The sequence below is a fragment of the Strix uralensis genome, chromosome 4 (assembly GCF_047716275.1).
Source record: "Strix uralensis isolate ZFMK-TIS-50842 chromosome 4, bStrUra1, whole genome shotgun sequence".
Taxonomy (NCBI): domain Eukaryota; kingdom Metazoa; phylum Chordata; class Aves; order Strigiformes; family Strigidae; genus Strix; species Strix uralensis.
This window is the reverse complement of record NC_133975.1, coordinates 105,579,758-105,595,490: the sequence shown is the minus strand read 5'-3', so window position 1 is coordinate 105,595,490 and position 15,733 is coordinate 105,579,758. Positions and strand designations below refer to the sequence as shown.

Genomic DNA, 15,733 nt, shown 5'->3' with positions numbered 1-15,733 from the left:
GTTTGAGCCTCCTAGTGGAAGTCATGTTTTGCCTTTCTAATTAAATATTTGGTTACCCAGAGCTAGCTTTATGCTTTGGAGAAAGCCAAACTCAAGTCAACAACTTTTTGAAAGGAACTTTTCTATAATTCTGCTAAAAAGAAATCTAAAATGTTCAAAATGAGAACACCTGATTCTGAGTATCACAGTATATTGGAAGATAGGTCAAATATGCATGTAGTCAGGCAGATCCTGTCTGAGGAACTGATCTTTATATAAGTGAATTCTGAGGAAGTTTCTTGCTTTTTGCCTTTTGTTAAATGGAAGTTGGCTGACTCAAATGATTTCTATGCCTTTTGGGCATTATTTTCAAAACAGGATTTCTAAAGTCCATTTCCTAAATCTGTACCTTGGAATTTTAAATGGGTGTTCTGATTTTCAAAGTTTAACTACACTTTTTAAGTCATATAATTCATTAGGAGGGCAAAACAGGATTTCCAGTTGAATGCTTAAGAAAAAGAAAAAAAAAAAAAAACACAAAACCTCACCCTCTTTTCAAGATTTTCAACACTAGAGAAAGTTTAACATGTGATCTGGTTTTAAAAAGTGCTGTGTACCCAATAACTCCTTCAAAAGTCAGTGTCTTAAACCAGTGATTTGCATTCTTAATAACATGAAGAGCCTCAGAGGATCCAGAAGGGTTCCCAGACAATATATATGCCTTTTGTCACCCTTTCAACCCTATTCCTAACATTGAATCTGGAAACTGCAAAACTGATCTTCAATACAAATATTTGTAGCCTTCCTTGCTACTCTAATTTGTGGCTCCCAAGGACTTGCTTCCATAGCCATAATGGCTCAAAAATTTCCTGTTCTAATTTGGTCCCTTTTATCACTCCCTCACCATGCATATTCCATGAACCTTAGTCTTTTATAGTACTCGAGTCATGCTTTCATCTTTTTTCTGCAATCAGAAAAATGAGGAATTTTTTTTTAATGAAAGTTGTGATTTTTGCATGATCACAGGAAAGGGAAAATAACAAATATGGTGAGACAAGATAAAATTACAAGAATTGGCAACACTGTGCTTGTCAACGGGATTAAAATGATGCTTTGGTTATTGTTTTCTTTTTGTAAAGATGATCTCTTCCTTCTTTTGCTTAACTTATGTAGCAACCATCTAGTTTTGTTCAAGCTCGGCAGATCATTAAAACCGACGGTCTGGGCTTCCAAGGGCTCAACAAAGGTCTTACTGCAACACTGGGCCGTCACGGAGTTTTCAACATGGTTTACTTTGGATTCTACTTCAATGTGAAAAACATTCTTCCAGTCAATAAAGTAAGTCCTTCATACAATGCAATAGACAAACAGGTAAGAGGTTTGGCAATTGAATTAATACTGTATTTTTCTGTACAAAGCTGTGGTATTTAGTTAAACAGTGACTAGCCTAGCTCTCTGTTTTGCAGAAATCTATAGCATTTTAATGGAAGCAAAGCAAGAACTTGTACTTCTCACTTTTTAAGCAAAGCTGAGTATAAATAAAGTTGTCATGTTTGAATTTTCATTTTTCTGAATTTCCCTTTATGCCATGGTAGCAATGTAAAAAAGGCAGAAATCAGGATCCAGGTAAGTTAGGTTTGTATGCACTTTTTTGTGGTAAACTGGCTTAGAAGAGAAAAATCAATTTCTAGAACTTCTTTTAGTATTGACAAAGAGGCTAAACTTGAGGAGATGGGAGAGGTGCAGTATGTAGGGTATTCTGGCTATGTACCAGGCCTATTTACTCAAGAGAGAGTTCAACTTTGTGGTGAAGGACAACAGGGCAGATTTATCCATATGGGAGGGAGCCAGTCCAAAACAGGACTTACAGGGTCATGCACAGGGGCTTTATGTAGTTTGTAAGTTAAAAAAAAAAAAAAAAAAAGAATCTTTATAGCTGTAATTTCACTTGAAGCAATTTTATTTGATAGTCTTATATTCCTTTACATAACAAAGGAAACATTTCCCTTTACAACAAAGGGAAACTTTACTAATGAAAACGTGGCAATACTGGCAACTTTCTAAATGACTGTGTGAGTAACAGCTAATGGTTTATTAATGACTCCAGTACATTACTTACTGAACTGTGTTTTCACTAATGTGATTTTTAGATGACAGTTAAACAGTCACAGGTGTAATATGTAGTGATATTCATATAAGAAGCAAAAGAGATCAGTTTCTATTCCCAAATGAAGTAACACCTCTTTTTTTTCTGCACTTCTGAGTAGCCTGGTATTTTTGTTGGCAACACTGTGTAAATGGAGAAAAACTCCACTTCTTATTTGCAGATCATTACAGTAAATTGAATTGTTCAAGAGCACCTAACCCACAAGTTTCTACAAGTTTCTTTTAGTGTATTTAAGCATACTTCACAGTGTACTTTAATCACACATTCTAAAAACTCAAGGCACAAGCATAGCTTGATACTAAGAAGTAAACACATTTATGTTGATCAAAAGATGAAAAAATTATAATCACTACACAGAACGTTCAGAATCATATGCAAGTAAGGACGAAGAGGCTTGTGTGCAACTTCTGTGGAAATCCTGAAGTGTTCTTGCATAGCAATTGAAGAATAGTAGTAGTATTTGGCATAAGCATGTTTTCCTAGCCTTTCAGATTAAAAAAATGGGACACAATTATTACACGATTAGAAAGATTCAGAGCTTTATGATCTAAGAGAAATTAGAACTTTATAGACATTTTGTATGATACAGAGAATTGTTAACATCTACAATGTAGATTTATATACATCTAGAAAATGAAAGAGAAATTACTTCAATGGTTCCAGCCAGTGGCCCAGCTGTCCTGTACATACTATCAAAATCAAAAGACAATTTAATCAATGTAGGATCAGATTGCATTAACTGCAGTAAGTGGAGAGATTTGCTTTGTGCTCGATCAGTGCAAAGTTGCTTGCACAGTGGCTTGCACAGTGGCTACATCTGTGCTAGTAAATTGAGCAGCGTCACTGAAACTCAGTCCTCTCTGCTGTTAAATGTTCCCTGGCACAGCTTTGGCCCAGGCCAGGCAACACTGTTCTGGGTACAGCTTAGGAGCTAGCACAGACAAGGAACCATTCCTTATAGGCAGGGTTTATGCAGCCAGTCTGTTTTAAATGGTAATAGCATTTAATAGTGCTAATAAAGTTAATAGGACTCTCCTGGCCAGCTGGCATCAGTGCCATAGACAGTTCTGTACATATAGATATAGCCAATAATTCTGATCTAACTCCCATTAAAATCAATGCAAATCTTACCCTGAGTTTAACAGAGCTTATATCAGGCCTCATCTGGCTTGTGCTAGCCAATGTTATGGCTCAGGTGTTTACATGCATTGAACTTCACTGACTGGAAAATGGAGGTATTCAACAGTACTTTGTGATCTGTAGCTTAAACCTCTTCTGTCAGTAGACAGGCACTAGAGGCTAAGAGTTATCAAATGTGTGCAAGGAATTTGGTAGAAGCTGTTTTGCAGTTAGCCTGAAAAATATTAGACAGTTGTAACTTTTCAAGATTTCTCACAGACTTGATTTCGTTACAAAACCTAATTTGTTCACTTTGTATATTTTGCCAGAAAGGAAAATCTTAAAGTCAGTCTTGCAATATTGACAAACATATAAAATTTGTGAAATAAGAATACTACACTTCTGAAATAATTTTGGCTCTTGACTATATATCTGCTGTTCACCATCTGTAACGTAAGTGGAAAAATGTATGGAAATGTCCGTATGAGCCTTTTAGCTGTCAACAGTGTTAAACTGTGCATTAAATTTGCATCCCAATTAGGGATGTTTGCAGCTTATTTTGCCAAAAACAATAAACCTTTTATGTTGAGTGGTCAAATGATATAAATGACATGTGTGGGTTGTAAATGTTTGTAATGAATAATTTTTCGTATGTTCAGTCTGTTCTGCTAAACAGACCGTTTACAGCCAACCTCATGCTCTGTTTACTGAAAATGGAATAAACCAGACTTGTTTCAGTTGCCACTAATGTATCAACCATGGAGCATTAACAGCTATGCATCTGCACTAACAATCAAATTAGTCTGCAAATTTATATCGTCTCAGTTTTATGGCACCTGCTTTTATAGCATGTTTCATAGGCATCCAGCAGCTCTCGCTTTTCAATTTTTTTTAAAACCTAACGAATCATAGTTTGATGGTAAATGTTAGTTTCATTAAAACCTTTGCTCACTACCACCTCCAAGTGGCTGTCATATTTCTTAACAATATGAAATTTCCTCACTGTCTGTTAAAAGCCCCCTTTGAAATGTGGCCAGCTGCAAAACTCATTTCAAGTCAGGCACTGCCTGCCCCAGTTGCCACAGATGTGCCTCCTGTTAAAAGGACTGCGGCATCAGGCAGTGGGAGCTGAGCGGTGTCTTGTTTTGTCAGAAAAAGGGCTCTAAACTTCTATAGGCAAAAAAGAGATGAGAAACAAAAATGGGCTGTTCAGCTTCGTGAATAAATAAGATAGCAGTTGTTTTCAGATCTATGCCGACATAGAATATGTAGGGACAGTGAAAAGGGCATGTGGTGCAACAGAGTTGAAAAAATAGGAAACGAAAGTGATTTAGGAGAAGACTGTATCAGAGCGGGGAATGGAATAACCTCAGAGCTATCAACCAAGCTCAGGTTTCAGGATGACCTGGGAACTGAAAAAAAAAAAAAAAAAAAAAAAAAAGACAGTGCTGTATCCAGTACAATGTTACATAAGCCACCTATTGATCAGTACTCTCCACTCAGGTGTCCTGTGGCTGTTAAAATGATAGCCTGTGTTGTTTAAAGACTTCAGCCCAGGCCATCATCCCTAAAAGATGTTGTATCAAAGGGGGAGAGTCTGTTGCTACCTCACTTGCTCCTGTACTGTGGTATTCTTGTAGGCAAGACAGGTATGAAGTTTAAGGAGAGGAATCTTTGGTCAAAATAAAAATGTGAAGGAACACACGTTTCTTCTGTTTTCCTATGGAAATGAAGATAATGCTGAAACTGATAACCAGGTTCAACCGTAGCTGACAGAGACGCAGGCTTAAAATAGTTAAGTTCTTGCAAGATATACAAGTAATCATTTAAAAGAAGGAGAGATCCTACAAGTGCATCTTATGAGTGCCCCAACTCAGAGAAATTTTCACTGGGAACTTATGCCTTATTAAACACTGAGTTCCACAGGAAAAAGCCCATGTAAGCCTTAGTGTGGGCTTGCACCTTTCCAGAGATCAGTATCAATCTGTTACAAGAGCTGATAGGACATCAAACTTACTCAGTTCTGGTATTCATGGGGCTACTTTTTTTTTCTTCATAAATTACTGTGTAACTAAGACTGAAGATGGATAGTGCAGGCAAAGGTACTGGATGCAGGGGTAAGCAATAAGACATCCATTTCTGGGTGCCCTTTTCTGCATAGCTAATGTCTAAATGATGTCAGCAAAAGTTGACCTGCTTGTAACCCCAACACTTTATGAACAGTCTAATCATCTGCGTAGACTGACTTTGTGTGGAGGAGCTGCTTGGAGCTACAGCAGAAGCCTCATGTGAATTTGGAAGATCGATTCTGTTTTCACCACTGTGATTAATGGTTTTCCAGGTGGCCATTCCCCAGGAGCTGCAAGAACATGCACTGAATAGTGAATGACAGGAACACTAGGTACCCTCTCTTGCATAAACCTGGGAGTCATTGATATAGGCGGCTATGGGACTAACAGAGAAGACAGACAATAAATTTGTGAGGACCTAAAGAAATTGGGCAGGAGTTTCTTTTGTCTCTTTGATGTTCTGCTTTCAACAGTCTAACAATAATCTACAAAAATGATGATCAATAAGAGGAACAAGTACAGATCTATTTGACACTTCTCTTCATGACTGTACTGACTGAGTCTCCAGAATTCTACGTATTTTGTATTCGGTGACCACCAAATTTTGTTGTGTCTTTTTTTTTTATTTATATCGAAACTTCTTTGGTGCAGATGTTTGCTTTAGGGCTAAATGAAGTCCTAACCTTGCCCTGTGGGTCCAAAAGGTTATACCAAAAGAGTAAATAATGGATAATAATGCTACTTATAAATCTGGAGTAAGAATAATAATTTTATCAGAGAAAAACAAATCACTGAGAGGATTGCTGACTGTTTGAAAATGTATACCTGTACAGAGCAGACAGTCATGTAACTCTGGAGACCTGCCAGGACATTTATCCTACTGGCTGTCCTTCATCTTGTTATGTTGTCAGACATCTGACAGGTGGATTTTAAAAACTTAAATAAATGTCTGCTGCAATGAGATTGCGCTCAAGGAGGCATCTGAGGTGATACCAGTGTGAAAAAGTACATTTAATTCAAAGTACAGCTGTGACTATGCATTTTGGAGTGCCTTTCTTGGTCATCAATATGTTTAGTTATAATTTCAGCATTTCCTATGCCTTTTGATAAAGATCAAACCATCATTGTACTAATCAGACAGCAAGCTATAGTTTACAATAAGGAGTTTACTATGTAAATGCATGAGATGGACAGAAGTTCAGGGTCAATAAAACTATGAAGCTGTTCATTAAGCTGTGGTCAAATCTTGATTAAGTCACAACAAAAATTGTGAATAATCTTTAAAAGAATCAAAGCATGATGTTATCACAACAGTGATGAGACTCACTTTCACCTTTTCATTTTCTGGAGCCTTGCAGTGAGTCTACATAATTTTCTCCTCCTCACTGCTGATTTGTGTTGGGAGTTTACATGCGTCCAAATCATATGATCACATCTGTACCAGCCTCTTCCTCTCTAAGAGTAGAATGTGACAGCCTTTCTTCCCAGCTTTCCTCTAGGACTTTGCAGGAAGACCCAGGCCCTATCTCTCCTCTGGGTTCTGGCTCAGTGTCTGTATTTAAAGCGACTCGTTTGAGTTTTTCATCTGTTCCGTGTTGCTTTCCTGAGAACTACCTCCCACCTTGCCTCTCTCTGAATATACCTTTTCTCCTCTGTCTTAGAAGCTCCTATTCCTCAGAGCCATGTGTTCCTTTCTTCCACTGCCTGTTGCCAAAGGAAGCTCCTTTTAGTGGTTAAAACCAATTATCAGGCTGGCTAAAGCAGTTCCTTACAGCCTGTTTTGCTGCCAAATACTTGATTATAATCAATGTAGCCTAGGTCAGGGCATGTAGCACCTCTTAGCTTAACATTTGAGTTCCTGTACTATTACATTTTACCTTAGCCAAAAAGGCCAAGAAGCAACTTTACTCCTTATTCCTGGTCTATCTGCCTCTTCAGTCCTGTAATTCCTAGGTATACCAGGCAGAACCAGAGCTGGGCAAACCAAAGCCGTGTCTTTTAAAGTCTCCCTTGTCACACACAGGGAGGTGGAATGTGCAGCATACAGTGCAAAGCTTCTCAGCTTCATTCCTGGCTTCTCTGCTGACCCGTTATGTGACCTTGAGCAAATGTATTTAAATTTAATGGTCATTTCAAATCATTTTTGGCACTTTTGTGCCAAGTGTAACTCATCTATAAAACTAATACTATGGGTAACATTTTCAAAGGAGTTTAAGAAACTTAATGCAAATATTCCACTCTAGGTATTAGTTTTGGGCTGACTTCAGTAGACTGTTTTGCAATTACCAACTTCAAACATTATTCTACTATTATTATTTATTCTTGAAGCAAATTGTCAGGAATTGGCATTCTCCTTATCCAGTAAGCATTAGTCCTTTATAGTGAACTTATCTACGAGGTGCTCAGAAGTACCAAAACATATTTATAAAAGTATTCTTTCTCATAAGATTACGTACCTCCAAGTGGGAAAAAAAAATTAAAATATCTCAAGACATCCAAATATTGAAGCAACCAAACTTCTAAAAATAGCTTCAGATTAATATTTATTGATCTTTTGATTTTATTGGGGGGGGTTTTTTGCTTAAAAATAGGGTTAAATTGTAAGTATCTTTGCAACACATTCTGCCACTTTTATTCAGACTGAACAGGGCCTCAGAAGGGAAAAACAAGTAGTATTCCTGAGTGTCTCTGTGGTCGGGTTTCTAAACATTATTATGCATGTCAGTGAACTATGCACATTATCTATTTCTGCTTACTTCAAGCAACCTACCTTAGAGACTTTGAGCTGTTCCTTTGATCCACTGCGTATATGATGTGGTGTCCTACCTTTGAACCCTTGGATTGCACCTAAAATGGGTGTCTAAATCAGTACAAATATATCTACTATGGTGAGTCATTATCTATCCTAAAATGATTTTTCAGTTATTCTGAAAAAAATAAATTAACTGAGTTCCAAGCATACATGCCTTTACCAGAAGGTTATTTCATTGTTGGATTAATAACTGTGCTGCTTGTTGAAATAAGTGACCTTCTTTCAGTACAGATGAAGATAGTCTGGAGGATTTTGACTGAGATCAAAGGTTTAAACAGAGGTTTTGACAAAATGCTTAGCAAATAAAGAAGTGAATGAAGTGGTAAGGAAGGGAAAGCCCTGGGCTTTGGAGAATGAAACTGATAAATTAAAACTGTCTCCAGTGGGTGACACTCTTGTACATGGGTGTGTATGTGCTAGATGTAGGGCTAGAATTTTGTGTTGCTAGAAATTATGGAATATAAAAGAAGGAATTAAGCAGCATATGATTCAGGGGGAACTTATGGAGTCTCCACTTATTTAAAAATGTTATGATAGGAGTAATGGAGTATAAAAAGCAGAGATATCTCGAATTTTTTTCACCCAAAGAGAGCAGGGAAATCCAGCAGGACATGCATAGATACAGCATTTATTAGTAATGCCTACTTCTCTCTTTATTTTTAATGGCTGCTGGTGCTCACAGGGCAGGGACTGATGTTCAGAAAATGTGATTGTGAAGAGCGTGGTAAAAAGGTGAGATGATCACAGGTGACATTATCCAACCACAGCAAAGTTATTCCATTGTGAATAAGCAAACTGGTATTTCACTTCCTTGTGGTATACTGTGCTGTGGTGTGGCACCATCTAAATCAAGTTTCTGTTCTATATGTTCTGCTCATACTACATAAAAATCACTTTTGCTTAAAAAAAGAATTCATATGGTTTTTCTCCAGTTCTGCCATTTATGAAAGCAAGAGGAGCTTGTCAGAATCATTTTTTCTAATGTACGACATATGAAACATATAATATTTGGTCAGTGAACTGCATGCTGCAGAAGTTGGTGACAATAACATGATGATATCTGCCTCTGCTAGCCAGTTGCAGCATTAGCACTAGACAGACACCTTATCATTATGTCTCCTTTCACAGGATCCTAGACTGTTAGGAATACTTTGGCATTGTCCATGAGGTAGGAAAAGGACAGATTTTGGTGTAAAAAGAAAGACACTGGTTTCTGATAGCACCAGCTTGCACCTACCTGAGAGACAGCCAATATTCCTTTGTCCATGTAAGGCAAAAATTATGTTTGGAAATCTCTTTTTTCAACTAGAAGCATTAGCACAGTTAAATGCCACTAAGCTGTACTTTTAGAAAAAAATAACTTTTTAATTATTTTTAACAGATAAGTTTATTTTGAATCTGTTACTTGAATGAAATGACCCAGATATTACAGTGATGAATGCCATAGAAAAATCTTTCCCATGAGATATATTATTAAAAAATCAAGTTATATAACAAAGCTAGTGTACACCATAGCACAATTGGTTAGAATCTAGTTTTGTCAATGGGCAAAATGCTGCCTTTCAATTTTTTTTGTGTCACAGATACTGGAATAGAAATAAAGCAGTTTGCTTTAATATCCCTTTAGTTGTGTTAGTGCGGTGTCAGGTTTTAATAGATGCTCACTTGATCAGACACCCACTGTATCCTATACTCTGTGGCACTCTCAGTAATAAAGCAGACAACACTGGCACTGGGAATTCAACAGAATATGAACATGTTCAATCATTCAAATATAAATGATTTGTCAGGAGCTGCAAGGCTTGAAATTCAGTGTTTAACAAGTAAATATTTTTGCCTGACATATATTGCCTAGCCCAGAGGGCAGCCCACTGTCCTTGGCGCTATGGAAGAAAGCATCCTTGCAGCAAATTGCATGACAAGAGACAGAGCGGTGGTAGCCTCCTTGCTGCAGCCTGGTTTGAGGAGGTTAGTACAATCTGGAATAGTACTTAGCTGTCAGGTGTGGGTATAGTCACATGCCTGCTGCCTGGAGGTAGGTAGGCACTACACTGGAACTGAGCTGCCATACTGCTGCCCCTCAAACTTCAAAAGGGGTCCTTTTTTCTTCTCTAGATACCAGAAATATTGGCTTTATTTTATTAGCATTTAAACCACTGTCAGTATGTACAGAATAAACAGAAATTTGTTGCTAAGCTTTTCGCTAATATAGTCTTGCAATTCTTTATGTACCACAAGCCATTCTAGTTTTTAAAAGGTATTACCAGTATGTTTCATGTTTTGTGAAATCAAGGTGTTGTTTTTCTGCAAGTACTAAAAAGCCCTGTTGATTTTGACATTTCTCTCTAAATACCTGTATGGACTTCATCCAATGCATATTATGGAAGTTTTAATTTATGTTTCTTTTTGTTAATCTGGAAAGAAAAACTTCTTTGTTGTTTCCTTTTTCAGTCACAAATGTACAGGTTTCAGAAACAAAGAACTCTTTCATTTTAATATTGTGCTGATGTTATAACGTGGCAAGATCATTTGTTATTTTACTGATGATTATCTATAATTAAAGTACCTTCATGAAAAAAAATGGAACTGCGTATATAGAGTCTGATATAGCAAAAAAGTGTCCTTGCTGTTGACAACCAATAGCAAAAAAAAATAAGTGCATAGGAAATGCCTGGAAACACACTTCCCTGTGACTTCCACTACTTGGAGAAATAGGATTAAACTTGCTTCAAGAGACTCTGGCTCTCAGATAAACTCTGGGTTCTTTGATGGCATAGAAAATGCCAAGGTAGGAGGTCTTTCTAAAAGATTAAATAAAACCCAGTTGAACTGTGAACTGTGAGTGAGCAAAGAAGTTTTTAGATGCACTTCTAACCTGCTTCTAACTTTTACCATGAATATATAGTAGGGTTCAGAAACAATCTGTTGTAAATTCTTCAGCCAATTAGCTCAGTGAGTTACCACCATTTATAATGCGCAGAACGTGGAGGCTCTTTTGCAGTTGCGCCGAGTTGGATTGTTAATAACAGGAAGCTAGCACTTCTCAGTACAGTGGATCAGCTACATGTGAAAATAAATGTAAAAAACCTGGAGGGGAATGGCAGCAGACTGAGATTAGCCTTTATTTAATTTAGCATTTGGGGGTCCAACACACAAATGAGCGTTTTAGTAGGCTTCATGGTGGAAGTTGCTGTCATTTGTAAAATATTCTGGCCAATTAGCTAATAGTGTGCTTGGATTTCTCCTGTTTTGATACAGTAATACTAAGTACATTGTGAAGCCCAATTATACAAATCATCCCCATATGCCATACCAGTCTTTCTTTATGAACTGTGTTTATAAATCCTGTGTGAGGAAATGTGTACTTCAGCAATTTAGACCATGTGTAAAAACATAGCCAATAGGATTGTCAAGAAAACAAGTTCCAGCATAGGAAATCCTAATGTGTTCCGCTAAAATAACACGGGTGTGTTGTGTTGTGTGTTTTCTGATTAAATACATATTACTTTATAGTGCTTAACCTGCATAGGTCCTTCCGTTTCCCTTTTTATTCTTTCTTTCTTTCTTTTTTTGTAGGATCCAAATTTGGAGTTTTTGAGGAAATTTGGAATTGGGCTAGTCTCAGGAACAATAGCCTCAATTATTAACATTCCTTTTGATGTTGCAAAAAGTAGGATTCAAGGACCACAGCCAGTTCCTGGAGAGATCAAGTACAGAACCTGTTTTAAAACTATGGCAACAGTCTATAAAGAGGAAGGGTAAAACATTCTTATTTTAATAAATGTCCAGACCTCTGTTTTAGTTCATATGGGTCCATAAAACCACATTGTTATATTTCAGATTTGACGAGGACCATTAAGCCACCCTGAACTCACATATCAAAAGAGCACAACATAACATTTTGAAAATGTATTTTAGAATTACAAGGAGATATCCTCCTACTCCATGTGAGCTTTTACAAAAGACTTACAAGATGATTATTGGGTTGTAAAAATTTATGTTCCACAAATAGATGCTTCATGTATCTCGTGTAATATTTTCAACTCTTCATTTTGTAGAAGGAAAATAGCAACAGAAAACACAGTATTTCCCAATGTATTCTAATTGTAATTATACAGACCTCTGTACCTTTAAAATGACTGCTGAAATAATTAAATTGGGGACAGATCCTTGTGGCAATAACATTTTCCAACTTTTTAAAATATTTCTCAAGTGGGGACTGAGTTGTAGCTTTGATATTCAATTATAGCAGTCATTTTGTCCATGTATGCAGCTGTTGTTAACAGACTTGTCTTGAAAGTAAAACCATCTCACTGATTAAAGTCATATTTCTGATTGGCTAGGCTCACAACGTTGCTTTTGTGACTGAACATTGATTAACTTTTTCTCTTCATCTGATCTGCCTCTGTAAAATGTTAAAACCCAGATACAGCCTGCTATTGAACATGTGTAATTTCAAATAATTGCTTCTAAGTGCTCTGCCAGCATTTTAACAAACACATGCTAAAATTCCATTCTTCTTTTAGAGCAAGAATATTGTTTGAAATGTTTTGCTTGTTTTTCTTCTGCTACAGATTTCTGGCTCTGTACAAAGGCTTAGTTCCCAAGATCATGAGGCTTGGTCCAGGTAATTTTGCCTCTGTCATTTCTATATTGCTTTTGTTCTTGCTTTCTCTTCCCATTTTTCAGTGTCGTGACAAAATGTAGTAAGCATCAGTCAAATAAATGAAACAGTGTACCAGAAATCATCAAAATCTCTTTAATCTTTGAATGATTTCTTTTGATAATAACATTATCTAATAGTATCATAGATGAGCTTGGCTAAATATGTGTCTAAAAAAATCATTTACACATACACATCAAGGATTGCAGATCCAAGTAACTGCTGGTTTGTGCAATTGCTTTATTTGTGAACACGCCAAAGTGCATGCATGCAAATGCCAGAACTGTAAAATCTTTGGAAGGGTTTCTTAAAACTTCCTATTCCATCTAATGTGATTTTTTTGTTTCACTGGGACTATTCTGCACCCATGTAATGTCACCTTAAAATTCAGGGTAAAGTCTCTCCAGTATAAATACTCTCAACCAGTTGAAGCATAGCCCAAGCATATCAAATTCTAGTTGCTTTCTTCTGTGCTCTGCGGGGGCTGTAAAGAACAGACACTAAAAGGCCAATAGCATGAGCTGGGAAGAGACTTTCATGGCCCTAGAAGACTAAAAGGACAAGGATGGCTTAAAACTGAGTTTGTTGATTGACCCCTTCTCACTAGTCATTACTCCAAATGTGGGAGCACAGTGGTTGAGAGCTAGATCTTCTTCTACTTTTAGACTATTTTTCCCTGACTGGTTTTGATTAATCATGAAAGCAAAGCGCTGGGCCCTTAGAGTTTGCCAGCCCACAGAGGCAGTCTGTGTCAAAAAGAGCAGAAGCCCCAATTTGAACAGTATCCCATTCCTGTGAAATTTTATTTCCAATTGTGCAAGGTGGTTTAATAGGCAAGAACACACATGGTTAAAAGCAAGTAGGTACGGAGTCTGTTCTGCAGTATAAAGGAGGCATTAGGTTTGTTTGTAAATGTTTGCATATCCAATCTGTCTGGCTAAGTGCTAGACCATGCCTGGTTATTGTGCAGGGTAAAGGAAGAAGGTGGGGAGGGGAAACAAGGCAGCTAGACATAAGTCTGAAGCTAAAAGCCTTTTCCCTCATACTCCAAAAATACTAGATTACATACAGGACAAAGAGAAGTCAGGGTTTCCCCAGTACCCATTAGCACAGCAGATTTTAAGTAAAATTTTCCATTTTACAAATGATTATGTATTCTGGCCCAGATCCAGCAAGTCAGTTAAGTGTGCACTTTGTTTTAAATACTTTTGTAGTCCCATTGACTAATATATAGATTTGGATTTCCAATGAAACAATAATGAAATCTTTATTGTGACTGGAAAGGTAATTCCTTCTTTCAGCACATGAATGCTTTCCGGAAAAGAGATACACAAACAGATCACACAGTGTGAGAACTGGAATCAGCCTTGATTTGAGTTCAGATCACAACTTAGACATTGTGCCTATGATTTGTTTGTTGGTCAAAGCCTTTTGCAAACTTTTGCTCTGTGTAGCTGTCTGTGAGTTGCTGTTCATAGAGGATTTCAAGTCTGATGATGGTTCATTAGGATAAATAACATGGGAAAACTCTTGTGGTAGTTCTGTGTGCCTGGTTGTCTGAGCCTATCCCATCTACCTAGAAAGGTCAGCCCAGTTCAGCAGCAGATTTCTTTGTTAGAGGTGCCACTCTAACCCACTAACAGAGCCAACAGGCAAAGGCCAGAAAATATTTGTGCCCCAGTGCTGGCATCCCCAAGTAGCACATTGTAACACACTTTTACTCCTGCAGCCAGGAATCTGATTCTCTTTCCCCTTCTTCTCCTAGAAGCTTCTTATATGCTTAGATATATATATATATATACACCTTCTGAAATTTTCCCTTCTTTAGCTCATACAGTAATTACAGACGGCTTACAGAAGGGCTTTAGTCTAGCTTCACCAACAGTAAAGATACTTTATGACATTCAAGCTGGGATTTTATATGGTTATCAGTTCTAGCACAATGCCATTTCATCAGATCAAAACTTTGCCTGTGGATTCATAGATTATCCTCATTTCAATACTGTGATCTTCTGCTTTAGACATGGTAAACAAGCAGCTGAAAACCTTTTCTGAAGCTTGAATTTTTGTCTTTCCACCACTCAAGTTGCTCTTTCACAGCCAAATCTAACTCTAAACACACAAATGTACACATATTCAGATTAAAAGCTTCACTTGTAAAAGAACAAAGAAAAATATTAATCTTGAAAAAATATTACAAAAATATCACACTGAGGGTGATTTTTATTTAACATACAAGCTTTTCACATCAACTTTATGGTCTAATATTAAGTAAAAATGATATGATTTAAGAATTGGTGAATTTTTCATGAATTAGGGAATTAGTAGAATTATCCATTTTGCAAATCAGGCTTTGCCATATCCTGGTCTAGATTACACACTACAAATGCTCTACAAAATCTTGAAAATACTGAATTTTGTATGTAGTAAAATAGTATCTTTTCTTCCAGGTGGTGCAGTGATGCTTTTGGTTTATGAATACGTTTACGCATGGCTTCAGGACACAGTTGATCACAAGTAGCGCTTCTGAAAAAATGTGCTCTTTAAAATTATATACATTCTAAAATACACTTCAATAAAGTAAAAGTGATTCTCATCCTTTATGGTGTTGAATGCCCTCAGATTACACTGATGTTAATACAGTTCAGAACATGTTTGGTCTTCAGGTCCTGATCCAAGAAAACATTTAAGCACATGCTTTTCTGTAAGTGCATGAGTAAATAGCACAGTTGATATTGTTTTACTGGATCAAGAGAAAATATAAAGGAGACATAGGAACAAATTAGTTTTTCAAGAACAAACTGAAAATTATGGACACTGAATTATACTATGTAGTCAATACACTTTTTAAAAATTTCAGTTGAAGTGGCAAGATAACAACTTTCAGGGGATTTCAAAGAAAAAAACTGAATAATCCTCTGGGG

The 15,733-nt window shown here is 36.9% G+C and overlaps 1 protein-coding gene across 3 annotated transcripts in view; it reads left to right on the top strand.

The window, feature by feature from the left end:
- Nucleotides 1-15,405, top strand: part of SLC25A21 (solute carrier family 25 member 21) — a 257,545-nt gene extending 242,140 nt beyond the window's left edge. For all 3 annotated transcript variants that reach the window (XM_074868331.1, XM_074868329.1, XM_074868330.1), the window contains 4 exons: nucleotides 1,153-1,317; nucleotides 11,723-11,904; nucleotides 12,721-12,773; nucleotides 15,260-15,405. In XM_074868331.1, the coding sequence (XP_074724432.1) occupies nucleotides 1,153-1,317; nucleotides 11,723-11,904; nucleotides 12,721-12,773; nucleotides 15,260-15,330 (471 nt within the window). In that variant the 3' untranslated portion in view covers nucleotides 15,331-15,405. The remainder of the gene's footprint in view (nucleotides 1-1,152; nucleotides 1,318-11,722; nucleotides 11,905-12,720; nucleotides 12,774-15,259) is intronic.
- The last annotated feature ends 328 nt before the right edge of the window (nucleotides 15,406-15,733 follow it).